We start from the raw sequence: 13,978 nt of genomic DNA on the forward strand, positions 1-13,978 counted from the left end.
CAGAGAACACCAGAACATACAAATCACAGTTTGTCTATCAAATATCTTGCTATAAAATAGTAAGTTGCCACTGTGGTAAACTTACCATTCAGATTTTTTTTAAAATCCTGCTTTTACAAATGGAATGATTTCAATTCTTCATAGAAAAACTTTCTAGCAAATGAATACCGTAATACTGTTCTGTACTTGGTCATGCTTTCTGGGCATGTCCAGTCTTATTTTGCTTTTCTGGTAATAACCCCTAATAGAAAAAGATTTTTAGAGGATTCATTTTGGCAGAAGCTTCATCTTCTGACAGTAACAATCCTACCTATGGAAGAACATATTTAGATTTCTCTGTAATGGTTATCATTCTTTCAGCTTCTCAATAAAAAAAAAAGTGTCAACCATAATAAAATTCAAATTAATTTTTCAGTTTAGTTTAAAGTTTATCCTTTCTTGATTGATAGGTCTTGCTAGAACCCAAATTTGGAACGGTTTCAAAATATTACTCTCTCCGTTCTTGTACTCTCCGAAGGGTTGGAAATACAAAATATCTGCTTTGGGTATCATCAACATTAAATCTCTGGAGTATGATGGCAGTTTGTTCTGTACTTTCAACTTTAACCAGTGAACTCAATATCTCAGCTGTTTTTTATTATCTATGCAAGTTGTTGCATGGCAAAAGAAACTAGGAGAAAAAAGAAGCTTAGCTGCCATGTACCTTATAGCACATCATAACTTGAACAGTCTGTATTTGCTCTTTGGCAGAGACAAAGAGATACAGTGCAAGTAGTGGTTCCTTCAAACAAAATGGAAATCTTGAGACCAGTCAAATGCTGTTTGTTTTGTGCTGGTATTACCAGTGTGACTTGTGTTCTGCTTACACGTATGTATAGCTTACTTCTGGACATCTGCTTTATGTTACCTCTCCTTGCCTGCTCCCCTCCCTCTCTCTCAAACACACATTTGAGAGCATAAAAAATAATTTCTGACAAAGTAGGAGCTGAGGTGGGTTTTTTCTTTTGTTTGTTTGTTTTGGGCTTTCGATTGATTGGTATTTGAGGCTCCTATATCACTTCATACAGCAATTAAAGCAAGATAAAAAATTTTTTAACCTAATTAGTAGCCTTGCTTAATTTAAGATCAATTTAAGATTTTCAGCAAATATTGACAGTACCTTACACTGCACATGCAATGATTAGACAGATTACTCATCAATTTTACCCTTCAAAAAAAGATGAAAAAAACTCTTATAAGTCATTGTACAACAGTAAGAATATTAAAATTTAAAAAATCAGCTTTTTGAACAGCAAAACAAAGATTTTGTTCAATGAAACATTTAATGTACTAACCTCTGAATAACAGAAGTGAGTCTTTGCACTTTGAAGGACAAAAGTTCCTTACTTAGATGTGATAAAATTACCTCTTGTATCAAAGGTATTTCAAGCCAAGTGAAAAAGTGCCTTCAAGTGGGTCCGCCCATCCTGCGCTCGCCAAGGTATAAAGGATGCCTGTGAAAGCCAGATACAGATGTGTCTGTCCTATAGCTTGTACCAGCTGATGAATCTGATGTTCTTTCCACCTGCTAAATACTGCAGAATAGTTGGGCGTGTTTATGTAACAGTTCAGCCGCTAGTGCTGGAAACTTATTGATGAGTTACTGTCCTCTGATTAACTATAAACAAACAAACAAACATGCTCTTGTCTTTGAAGAACTCACTATCACAGCTAACATTTCTCCTGAAAGCTCATAATTAGATTCTTATTAGAAGATTGTTTTTTCTCTTTACTGTGAAGTAAACCAAATGGTAATTCATTACGCTTTCCCTCATATCAAATTTTGTTTTACTGTCTGTTATCCAAAAGCGGTGGAGTTATTTTTCCGTCACTGTTTCCACATAAAGCCCTGCTCCTCAGTCTGTTTGGTTGCTCTCCAGAGCTCCCATAAGCAGATCAAAAAAGGTGTTTTAATTGATCAGTTATGGTTTCGCTCCCATGGAGAATCCAGAGTGATATAAATCTGGCTAGCAACATGAAAGACCTTGTATACTCTGAAGTTAATTTGTTTTATTTCTCACCAACATATGGGAGGGTTTTTTTGAGATTACTTGTGTAAATTGTATTCATCTTATTTCAGCTTGCATGGTTGATAATTAATTTTGTTTCAGTTTCCTATCAGCTTTTAAAAAGGCTGCTAAATGTCTCCTGTGAAAAAGCTGTAATCAGATGTCCTCTTGAAATTGGAGTAACTGTCCACAGCTGTCCATTCTGTCCTTCTGATTAGCTATTACATAAGGTGAGGTTTTAGTTTAAAAAGCTTTCATCAAGATACACTAAACTGGTGTTGAACCTAGTGGAGATCATTTTTACTTTGTCATGCTGGCTCCATGTAAGGTCAATTTCTTCCTGAACTAATTAGAGTTTCTTGAAGAGATCTTGCCATGCATTTGTGTTAGTTCATGTTCTTTTAACACCAATTTAAATTCAAAAGGTGTGTGAACTAACTCTGTTCCTGTCTTGAGGTTCTGGAGGTATGCTGGCTCATGATACAGAGCCTTCTGAAGAAAAACCATTTGTAGTGATCACTTGCCATTAGAAGACTTAGGTGGCTTCTTGCTGCAGGATTTCTTAAAGGTACAATTGATTCCTGTAGGGGAAGTCAAATACACTCCTTTAAGTGAACTATAAATCACCCCTTTTCTTAAGAGTTATAATCTATATATATCCTTTTAGATTTATTTTTGGATAAATCAGATTTGGATCATACAGTAGTTCTTTACGTGCTAAGTAAAGCTGAACGTTAAGATTTTGTTTGCTACGGATGTTTGCTGTGTCTCTTGTGCTGGAGGGAATAAAATGGTTGAAAGCCTTGCAGATGGATATGCACCATTATTAGAGGCTTGTGTAAAAACTGTGTGATGAAGTCCAGTGCACTCATACTTGGAAAGTAATATTTTAGCAGTTTGGAGAAAAAATGTTTGGTTTTTTTGGGGGGACCAGCTGGTATTCAGAATACCTGCAGAAATCTTTTGATTATATGAGCTCCCTGTAAGCATTATGTTCATAATTATATTATGTTGCCTCCACAAACTTACGGTGCTTGGGGCCATTGAAATGTCTTTATGGTTAAAGCACCTTCATCTTCCTTCAAAAATGCCATAAGGGAAGATTATAGAACTGATCACTTTGGTCCATTCTACACAAATAATGACTTCTCTTTAAAACCTGTGGCTGCAAAGTGTGTTTGGTGTAAACTCGGTGGTGAACGAGCAGACAGCAATGTGTCAAAAGTCAACTCCTCGATTTACTCACCCTCCAACGCTTCATACCAGTTTACAGTTAGTCTCATACATATTAACCTTTTCATTGCTCAGTACGGTATTAGAGCCACCTGTAAACAAAGTGTTTTTATTCAGGTAAAGTGTTGATATCAAAATCAATGTTATCAAATCAGATGGGTCTCTTAAGAATTCTTACGTGTTTTCTTTTTAAATTCTGGTATTGAAGATTGCTACAGGCAAATGGGTAGTTTTAGCTTTGACAGCCATATCTGCATTGCATGGATGGTTTAGGCTGGCTAGAGTGGGAGAAACTGCTGCATTATTAGTATTGCCTGAGAAAAGGGCCCCCCAGTAGTGTTTTCTGCAAGGGGAGTAGAAATTACTGGATTGTGTTAGTCTGTTCCTGTTTTTCGTACTTCAGGAAAACTAACATTGGAGAGAGAAAAGTCTTCAGCGTTGGTGAGAAGCCTGCGAAGTAAGCTATCCCATCTATTGATCTAGCTTCAGAAAGATATTTCAGCTTTCTCTGAAAAGAAGACAATTTTAAATTCCCAGCTGAACTGAAGAGTCCTTTACAGTTCTGTGATACAAGATAATATGCCCTGCAGAACATTTGATTTTGATTCACATGTGATACTGGAGCTGTTTTGCACTGACACCCATCGTTCAGTGGAAACACAGAAACATATCCATGTGGTTTTCCCAGAATACACAAGTGTCATGGCAGATCGTTGAATTTAATTACTACCATCTGTCATGGATAGGGGTTTTAATATCTGGAAAATTGTTTCAGGTCATCAGATAGGACCGTGAAGATGATTAAGGGAATGGAGGATCTTCCATACGAGGAGAGACTGAGAGAGCTGGAACTCTTCGGCCTGGAGAGGAGAAGGTTCATACGCAATCTTATCAATGTTTCTAAATGCTTGACAGGAGGGAATGAAGAAGAGGGAGCCAGACTCTTCTCAGTAGCGCCTGCTGACCGGATAAAAGGCAAGGAGCACACATTAAAAAACCATGAAATTCCATTTGAACACAAGAGAAAACTTTTTTTTTTTTTTTTTTTTTTAGCTGTAGAACACTGGTCAAACATTAGCACAGGTTTCCCAGAGAGGCTGTGGAGTCTCCATCTGTGGAGATACTCAAAACCTGGCTGGACCTGCAACCTGTCCTCTTGTCCTGGGCAGCCTGCTGTAGGTGAACTTGCTTGAGCAGGTGGGGTGGAATAGATGATGTTGAGAGGTCCCATCCATCCCCAATTATGTGATTTTTGTGAAAGACCAAAAGCTGTGTGGTGCCATATTTTTTCAACAGGACTCTTTAAATAGAGTTCAAATTTGGGCCTTAAGTACCCTTGGACTGAAATAGTTCTTATTGCATTCCGAAGTTATAGAATCCCATGGGAACAATCGGATTGTTGCAGCTTCTCCAAACCTGTGGCTTTCTCCGTAGGGAGCAAGAATTGCTGTCTCTCACATGCTAGCATAATCAATATACTGTTTTACATAACTTGTTTTTGTATTTAAGACAGGTAGTGCTATTTACCAGTCAGGTCTCCTGATACATCACAGTGTAAAATCTGCTCTTTATTTGCTTAAAACATTTTGCTTGGGCTGAATTTTTTCATCTTGTGTGTATTCTCTACCTTTCTTTTGGTTTATTCTTTTTTCTCCTAATTTTGTTCTAGTGAAAACTACAGGTGGAGCAATTCAGCTTTTTCCTGAAGTGAGGGGGAAAAGAGTAATTTGCCCTTGTCTTTAGTACTTCAAGCAGGTTGTCAGGAAAATTGGCTAAGCTTGTATGCACGTATGTTTTCCATAGATTGTGTCTGGTACTTAGAACTACTTTTCCTGTCATTGCACATGTGAGTCATAAAAATCTCTTCAGTGTTGTCAGTTGTGCTTTTGCTGGCCCAAATAGCCGGAGCTGCCTGCCTGAATGAACGAAGGAGCAAGAATCAGTTGTGTGAGGACAACAGGAGTGTAAACCGGGACAAGGATCGCTTGGGCTTTAAGGTCTCCCGGTGATGAGATGACAAACCTTTGAAGGGAAGGGATTCTTATTGCTGTACATGATGAGGGAAAAAAAGACAGTAAGTTGCTGCTCCTGCCTCTTTTAGACCTTGGTCTGTGAAGGTGGGTTGTGAAAACTGATGGCACACGGCTGAAGCCAAGAGCAAAGGGGAATGTCCGAAATCAGAAAGTGTAGTGGTCCCTTATTTCTATAGTCCCAAAGGAAAGAGAAGGTGCTTGCTGACAGGAAGGTTAACTAGTTTGAGGCATCTGGCTATGACTGCCTGAGAAAGGCACCTGCATATGTTTAGGAGTGGGAAAGCAATAACATGGTCTCCAGTCCTCCATGGTCTCTCTGCTCCAGTGGTCTCAGACCTGTTTTCTGGTTATCACTTTTTTTTCCTTTTTTTTTTTTTTTCCCACTATAGCATCAGCTTCCTCAGGGATAGTACAAGCAAGTAGGAAGCACTTCATCTCTTCCACAGGATCACGGCAGGTGCTACAGAGCTTTGGGACTTTGATTCTTTGCCTCACTGGTGAAACCCACCCAAGAGGTTGAAAAGGTTTGTAGCTGTGAGGTCCTTAAAAACATGAAGTTCAGAATTTGTGAAAAATCTCTGTCTGTTTTTGGAATGGGCGTCCCAAACCAGTGTCCCACTGAGGGAAGAGCTACACTTTGAGGTTTGTAGGCAAGCTTGCAGGCTAGTCTGCATGAGCGTAAATGGCTGAGCAGGATACAGGCAGCAGACCCAGTCCCAACAACTGCTGAGCTGAAGGAGCTGTGTATGCTTGGGAAGGGCGGGAAGGCAGGGAAGTAGGACGCATTCAGGGAAACAGGCTTTTTTACTTCAGCTCTTTGAGAAACATCTCGTGGGAACTGTATTCTCTATTTCCCAATAGATGTCTGAGGCAGACAGCTAGATGATGTCCAGTTATCTGAACACGAATGCCTTTGCTTATTCTCTCCCAGTAAGGACCACTCTTGCTGCCTCAGCTTGTACTGCGGCTGTAGAAGAGTTTTACACCCTGGTTTCCATTTTATCCCTTCCTTTTAGGATGTTGCAGGTTGAGAATGTTACTTTGATATGGAATCTTGAAGTTGAAGACTTAGATTTTCTTTCCAGTCACAGATCGAAGAGGTAGCCAGAGAAATCTTCAGCTTTCAACAGTAGTCTCAAAATTCACATGACATATTTAAGTTTTCAAGAAATCTGTTTCTCTTGTACTGAGTAGCTATATGCTTTTTGCTGACTGTTTGAAAAGGTTACTGAATTCTTTTTTTTACTCTTGTAACGTATCATGCAAATCTGAACTTCCAATGCAGACAGGAAAACTATATAACCTGAGGATTTTATATCACTTTTTTTTCAATAAACAAACAAACAAAAAACTTTAAAAAACCCTATCTTGGAGGAACTTTTCTGTATCTATTGTAGAATATACTGTTTGTACCTGCTTAGCAGATGCACGTGCTTAGCTGTGCGTGTTTGTTCAGAAGAATACCAAAGCCCGTATTTGTAATACACCTCAGTTGTGATATAGGTTGTAATACACGTCTGGGGGGAAGGTGTGGAAGGGGAAGTTGAAATGGCTCTTTCGCTGATGATTAAACCAAAACAAAACCAACTGCTGATTCCCTGGCCAGCCAGCTTGCCGGGACATTTTTATAATTCTTGTGCTGTGTTGTTGGAGATCTCCAATTAGCCTCAAACTGCAGCTCGCAGCTTGTGTGTGAAACAGGCAGCTGCTGGCACGCAATCTTCCCTGAAGTTGTTTCCTTTCCTTTTTCCTGAGATTTAGCGAAGGGGAGCGGGGGGGGGGGAGGGTTTGGAGTCACATGGATACAAAGCTTTTGATTAATGTCCAAGTCTGTGCTGCTGCTGTGGAGGCTTTCCAACCTCTCAGCTAACAGGGCGAGCTGGGAACCAGTGACCGCTCGCTTCCTCCAGGCTGTGTCCCCTTCCTGACGGGAAAAGGAGGACGGCACTGGGCTGGCTCCTCGCCTCCGGACCTCGGGCCGCGGCTGGAGCTGGGTGAGAAGGGGGCTGAGAAGCTGGGGACCGGCCGGAGCCCGGCCCCGCTATGTAACTTCAGCGGGGTCTTTTGTTGTCCTTGTCCGCAGCGCAGCGCCGGGGCGCTCCGGCGGGGAAAGGCGGCGGGCTGGCAGCACCGCTCCTCCTTGGCCGCACCATGACAGAGGAAAGCAAAGGGGAAGGCAAGGGGGAAAGCGGGAAGGACTTGGAGAAGCAGCTTCGCCTGCGCGTCTGCGTGCTCAACGAGCTGCTCAAGACCGAGCGGGACTACGTGGGCACTCTGGAGTTCCTGGTGTCGGTGAGCGGAGGGGGCGCCGAGCCGAGCCGGGGCGGGGGGGGCTGGCCCCGCCGGCAGGGGGTTTGCCGGCCCGAGCCGTGCGGGGCGGCCGCTTCTGCTCGTAAGGGAGGGAGAAGTAACAGGTTTTGAAATGGCTGGGGAGGGGTCGTGTGTTTATCGCCCTCCTCGGAGAGCCGGCACTGGTGATCTCGCTCCTCCGGGCACGGAGGGTGAGGGGGGTGTGTGTGGGATGCGTTTGGGTTCGGGGGTGCCGCGGGTGTGGGGGCTGGCGTTCGTGGCAGGGCGCCCGCCGTTCCCTGGCTTGAGATCGCCCGTGAAGCGCAGCGGTGGCGGGGGGGACACGGTGTGTGTGCGCGCTGGTGCGCAGCAGCTGCTTGGCATTAAAGCCACATGTGGCATTCACCTCCTGCCTTGTGATACAGGGGTCAGCTGGGAGAAGGCAGCGTGTTCTGGTGAGAGTGGTGTTGCAGCAGTTCTAGCTTCCTTCTGCATCCGACTGTTGATAAGTTTAGTTGTGCCAGGTAACACCCTAATCACAAAGGCAGGAGTTCTCACTCTCTCAAAAAGCCAGCGTGACAGATTATTACAGAACAGATGTGGGCAGTGTTTCGTTTGCGCATAGGATCACTTTTTGGAGCCTGTTGAGATAAGTACGTCCAAATCAGCTGCTTAAGTTTGCAAAAGACTTCACAGTAGCCCCCTCATATTTTTCTCTCCTCCCCGTCCCACCAAAGAGGGGAAATCCTTCAAACTGCAAACTTCCTGCTTTGCTGCCTTCAGATCTGTGAACTTTCTGCTTATTATCATGAAAGAGGAAATTCTCAACTTGGCTGTGACAGGGCAAATAAAAGCACAGACACTGGAGTGAAATAAGATCTACAGAGTAGCTTATTTTCTTCATATGTTTATCCTCAACAGAACCATGAAAAATAGTAAATGGTCCAACGTGTCTTCTATTTTTTGAAAATTAAAAAAAAAAGTTTAACATGTATGTTGTGAGAAAGTAGCGGTGCAACTGTTTTACTTACTTCCATTTAACAGTCAGATTTTACCAATTCTAAAAAAATATCTGTCCTAAAGGCATGTTCTTCAATATTTTATCTTAAGCCCCAAATTTGGTGTATGTCAAAGTCTTAGGTCATTTCAGCAAATTTAAAGAATTTGTAACATCTTTAGCTTTGGACTCTACATTTTAAGGCATAATGGATATTGGTGTTAAAGCAGTAAGTGCTCAGCTCCTTCTAAGGAGCAGACTGTACGTATTTCAAGTTGCATCCAAATATTGAGTTCAGTAATAAGTCTTTTGGCATTTGGGTCGAGGTGCTCTAAATAAATCATATAGAGAAAGGGAGGTGGGCTGGAGTTAAATACCTGGTTCTACGTCAAGTATTTCATATTCATTAACGGCTGTGAACAAGATTCAAGTGACAGGTCAGAGATGTGAATCCTTCACGGGGAAATGTCACGCATTTTAGCTGTGCCTCGGCCTTGGTTTGAGGGAACAACTTCGGAGCTTTTCTTTGGCCTGCTTCCTTGGTCTGCTGTTGAGAGCAGCTGTGGTGGTGGATTTATGAGGGCCACTGGACTAAGGCCAGCCTGGAGACCATCACGTATATTTTATATAAGCCATCAAAAGCATTATGTACTCATTCCTATTGTTACTCCTTGATCTGGAGGGTAGATCCCCTCATTTAGGTGTCTTAGGCTTATGGTTTCCTTTCTTTTTCTTAAAACCATTATCAGTCCCAGGACCAGCTCTTCTAACATACAAACACTATCCCAGCTTACTTTGTTTCACATCATGAGGTGGTCTTGGGGCACACAGGCTGGGTTGCTTTTGGATGGAAGTGAACCGAAAGGTTTTCTGTAGGAGCACATAGAATCATAGAATGTGTTGGGTTGGAAGGGACTCTAAAGGTCATCTAGTCCAAATCCCCTGCAGTAAGCAGGGACATCTTTAGCTAGATCAGATTGCTCAGAGCCTCATCAAGCCTGGCCTTGAATGTCTCCAGGGATGGGGCCTCCACCACCTCTCTGGGCAACCTTTTCTGGTGTCTCACCACCTTTACTGTAAAGAACTTCTTCCTCATGTCTAATCTAAACCTACCCTGCTCTAGTTTAAAACCATTGCCCCTTGTCCTATCGCTACATGCCCTTGCAAACAGCCCCTCCCCAGCTTTCTTGTAGACCCCCTTCAGGTACTGGGAGGCTGCTATAAGGTCTCCCCGGAGCCTTCTCTTCTCCAGGCTGAACAACCCCAACTCTCTCAGCCTGTCCTCACAGGAGAGGTGCTCCAGCCCTCTGATCATCCTTGTGTCCCTCCTCTGGACCCACTCCAAGAGGTCCATGTCCTTCTTGTGCTGAGGGCTTCAGAGCTGGACATAGTACTGCACACATCCTAATGCGTGGGCAGTTCCCAGGACTAGACTAGACCTAGTCTGAAATGACATCCCAGCACTGACTATTTCTCTGTCCAAACCCTATCCTATTTTCCAGGGTGTCTTCTTAAAGTAGAAGCAGCCCAAGGGGTTGAAGTTCCAATAAAAGGTAAAAGTTAGGCTTCTGGGTCACCTCAACACTGTCAGTGGAGCTCATTGTGGTGGAAACCATGTTTCCTTTATGATTGAGAAGCTGAAGCCATTTATAGTCTTCCTAACAGTTTGCACAGAGTACCTGCACTGCAGTTAATAGGAACAGAGTATTCGCTTAGATAAATGAAAAAATAACCCTGTTGTTTCAAGGTTAGAGCCTATTTCTTCTGTGGGGTTACAGAATGTAATCTTTTATGATGTGTATGGAAAAGTACATTAGCCCTTGTTGTAGCAGTGGCGGGCAAGAGAGGACCCATTTGGACTGCAGTTGCTGTTTTGTGTATATGCCCCGTTGAGGAGGCAATTAAATTAAGGAACAGAAAAAAATTAATTTTCTTCAGTTGATTATTCTTTTGTGGGAAAGGGGCAGAATGTAAGTGGGATTTGTGTGGAAGCATAACCTACATCACACCGCACCTAACTCATTTTCCTGAGTGCTTCATGAGATCTTGTGAAGTGAATTGGTAATGTGCGCGACCCCTTCGGCTGAGGCAAAATTACACTGTCACAATGGGCAGTATGTAATACAGACAGGGGTGGAAGCGAAGCCTGAGCCTGATTTATGTGAGTAGTGGGAGGAGGAGACTGCTGTGGCTGATGCAGTCATGCTGGGGAGATGGGGCTTTGCCTGGTAGCCAGCTTGTGGCTGCCTGGAGAATGAAGAGATTATAAGGAGGAAGTGACTTTGCTGCTGTGTGTCAACATGGGAAGTGCTTTGCTTCTACTGGAAGCTTTGCTTTGCTCCTACACTGGAAATATGTTCATTACATGTTAGATTTATTTAGATTCTTCAGATTATACTGGAATTAAAGAGCTTCTCACTGAGGACAAATTTCTGGTTGGTTATTTACAGTATTTGTGTTCCCCTACTCCTCTGTGATTCTTCATCCTCCACTGACCATCAGTGTAGTGAGAAGCAGCTTGGTTTGTGTATTCTGCCAAAAGTTTAGACAAGGTTTTAAATACAGGTTTATACAAGGTTATTAAGTACAAAGCAGAAGGTTTAATATATTAATTATTTTATTAGATAGATGTAGCCAAGTAGTCATTCCCATGTGACTTCATTCACCTCTTCTTTTTGGCTTTATGCTGTGTAAATACAGTATATTGCTTTTAATCTGCACTCATCACAGACCAAATCTGAGTGGAAAGGTCTGGTTGTGTCAATATTATTCTTTTGGATCTCCTGAATCTTCCACTAATAAACTATAGTAGCATAGTATGTTGAGACATGAGTAATACTGAGCAATAACAATTTTGGGCCCATTTGAGTGAGGTATGTAAACATACGTGAGGTGGATAAACTGAAGTCCACCAGTAGTCCCAGCAATGTCGGAGGGAGGAGGCATGCACAGGAAATTATGAAGAAAGGCTTAAACTTCTCCTTCAGACATTTCATTATAACATTTGGAGTGTCATTGCAATACCAGAGTTTTTGTTCTTTCAAAACTGTATCTAGAGATGGAGGTGGATTTTGTTTGTTTTTTTTTCATTTTTTTTTAAATTTTATTTTATGTATATGAGGTTTCTGTTACAAACTATTGATACTGGCTAAATTAGCAATTGGGATTTTTCTGCTGCTGGGTGATCTCTCTGGGGATCATATCATCTTCCTATGGTGAAGTCTTTGTTTTCCAACAAAAGAGAAGCTGTACTTGCAAGGATAGAGGAGAATTTTTTTTTTTTTTTTTTTTTTTTTTTTTTTACCAAAATGTACTTTCTGGAGGGGAGAGAAAACAACAATTGGTGAATATTCAATCCGTCTAAAATAATTACGTGTTATCCAACTGTGTAACTCAATTAGTATTACTTTGAGTGTTCATGGTAAAGGTGTTTTAAGAAAAATTTGTGACTTTATCAACAGGTACCTTATCTACTTCATTTTTTACAGCAAATGAGAAAGCGTGTATATTTACTGTGCTCTGTGTAAACATATTGAAAATTTCCTATTTTGCTCTATAAGCACAATTAGCTAGCTAGAGTAAAACTACATAAACTTTTCCAAGATTCTGACTGGCCCATGATTTTATGCTGGGGAATATATTTGACTTTTTAATGAATGTTTTAAAAAATAAGTTTCTTTTTTTTTAAATTCATGTAATGTTTTCAGGTAAGGTTTCATTTACTGTATATATCAGGGTACTCACCCGAACTTTCAACATAGCAGTGGTAAAGAGACCAGTAAAACTGTGGATAGAAGTTGCTGAGAAATTAATAAGTATTTAATAGTAAATAGTTGCCATAAAGTGGCTGGCGTAACTTGGTGTAAGGCTTAGTTTTTATGATTGTGCTTTACACTGACTGTTTGGCCAGTAAAGGCAAACGAAACCATGAAGAACTTTAGGATGCAGGTACGCTGCAGGGAAATAGGCTACATACAAGAGTAGGTAAATATATATATAATAAATATAGATGTATTAAAAAAAAATATATATAGGTGTATATATAAATAAAAATATAAATGTGTATATATATTTTTGGGAAATAAATTTTACTTTGGAATAGGAATTGGATATGTAATAGATCTGCTACACTTGGTACTTCAGGGGATATCCATGGAAGTAGAGTTTATTTTTCTATGACAGGGATTGTTTTTCTGGTGCAGTTTCATGTTCTGACAAATTTGACGTTGATGGGAATAGAAGCAGATGTTGGCACTTGTGTAGGCCTTCCAAAACCCGGCGGCCTCAGCTGGGGTGACTAGTTAGATCCTGAAGCAGCTGGGGGAAAAAACAAAGCTAGTTTATTATGTAGACTACAGCATGGTTTACAGAGTCTCTTCTGTGAATATATATACATTTCTGCCAGTTAACTGTCATATCTCAGTTTGATTCCATTAGATCCTACTGTACTGTCTTCTCCCTTCTCTTCTGCTTGCACTAAAGTGAAAAAAGGGTTCATTTTCTTTAAATGTGTGCCCTGTTAAGAGAAGCCGAATCCTTGCTTTTCAACGGGCATAAAGAGATTTTTGTTAAAGTTTATTGCCCGGCCTTCTCAGTGGCTGTGTGACTCCTCAGGATCTGCATTTCCCTGCCACGCTGAGCCTTTCCTTTCTTTTGACTCAATAGGTATTTCTCTGATTGTTGAGAAGACTAATTAGTTGGACAGTGATTAATAGTAATTGAGACTCCAGGAAAACTGTAGTCAAATTTGGTGTTACTAACCCTGACCAGCAATAGAGGATTCGTGTCCTGGATTGAAACTCCTGAAATGGTTATACTAGATGATGAAATTCGATGTTGGGCCTTCCACAAAAGAACTGTTTTTAAATTATCTTTTATGGCTGTAGTTTGATACAGTAACACTGTGTGTGTGTTGGTTTTGTGTGTATGTGTACCTATCATAGAATATCTCAACTTGGAATGGACCCATAATGATCATCAAGTCTGACACCCTAAGTATGTTGTATGTATATCTCAATTACAGTAATGATTAGTGACTTCATAATGGTTTGCATAATTACATTTATATTTTATAAAAGGGATTTAAATGAATGGAAGGGAAGGGTTTTAGCTGGCTGCATTTTTTGATAAGGTTATGTGATTTCCTTTCTCTTCAGGAAAAGAAAAACAACATTCTATGGCTACTTCATCATAAAAAGTCAAAAGGAAGTGCAAACACAATTACCATAGAAAGTCAATATCTTTTCCATTCACTTCCAATTTCTGCTGTTTTTAACTTGCTTAAGCGTTACAAAAAATCTGGATGTGGTATTCTATTCTTATTTGACTTCACTTGGCTATATCAATAGCGCCACCTGTGATCTTTATCAGAGTGAGGG

The 13,978-nt window shown here is 41.0% G+C and overlaps 2 protein-coding genes across 2 annotated transcripts in view; one reads left to right on the plus strand and one right to left on the minus strand.

Annotated features, from left to right (window-relative positions):
• The window catches only part of CPA6 (carboxypeptidase A6), a 359,247-nt gene that overhangs the window by 132,344 nt on the left and 212,925 nt on the right, over positions 1-13,978 (minus strand). The window lies entirely within an intron of this gene.
• PREX2 (phosphatidylinositol-3,4,5-trisphosphate dependent Rac exchange factor 2) overlaps positions 7,233-13,978 on the plus strand; it is a 180,681-nt gene continuing 173,935 nt past the window's right edge. Inside the window, 1 exon segment of the mRNA XM_074577220.1 lies at positions 7,233-7,606. Coding sequence (XP_074433321.1) covers positions 7,466-7,606 — 141 coding nt within the window. The 5' untranslated portion in view covers positions 7,233-7,465.

This window comes from Larus michahellis, chromosome 2 (genome assembly GCF_964199755.1).
Source record: "Larus michahellis chromosome 2, bLarMic1.1, whole genome shotgun sequence".
Lineage (NCBI taxonomy): Eukaryota > Metazoa > Chordata > Aves > Charadriiformes > Laridae > Larus > Larus michahellis.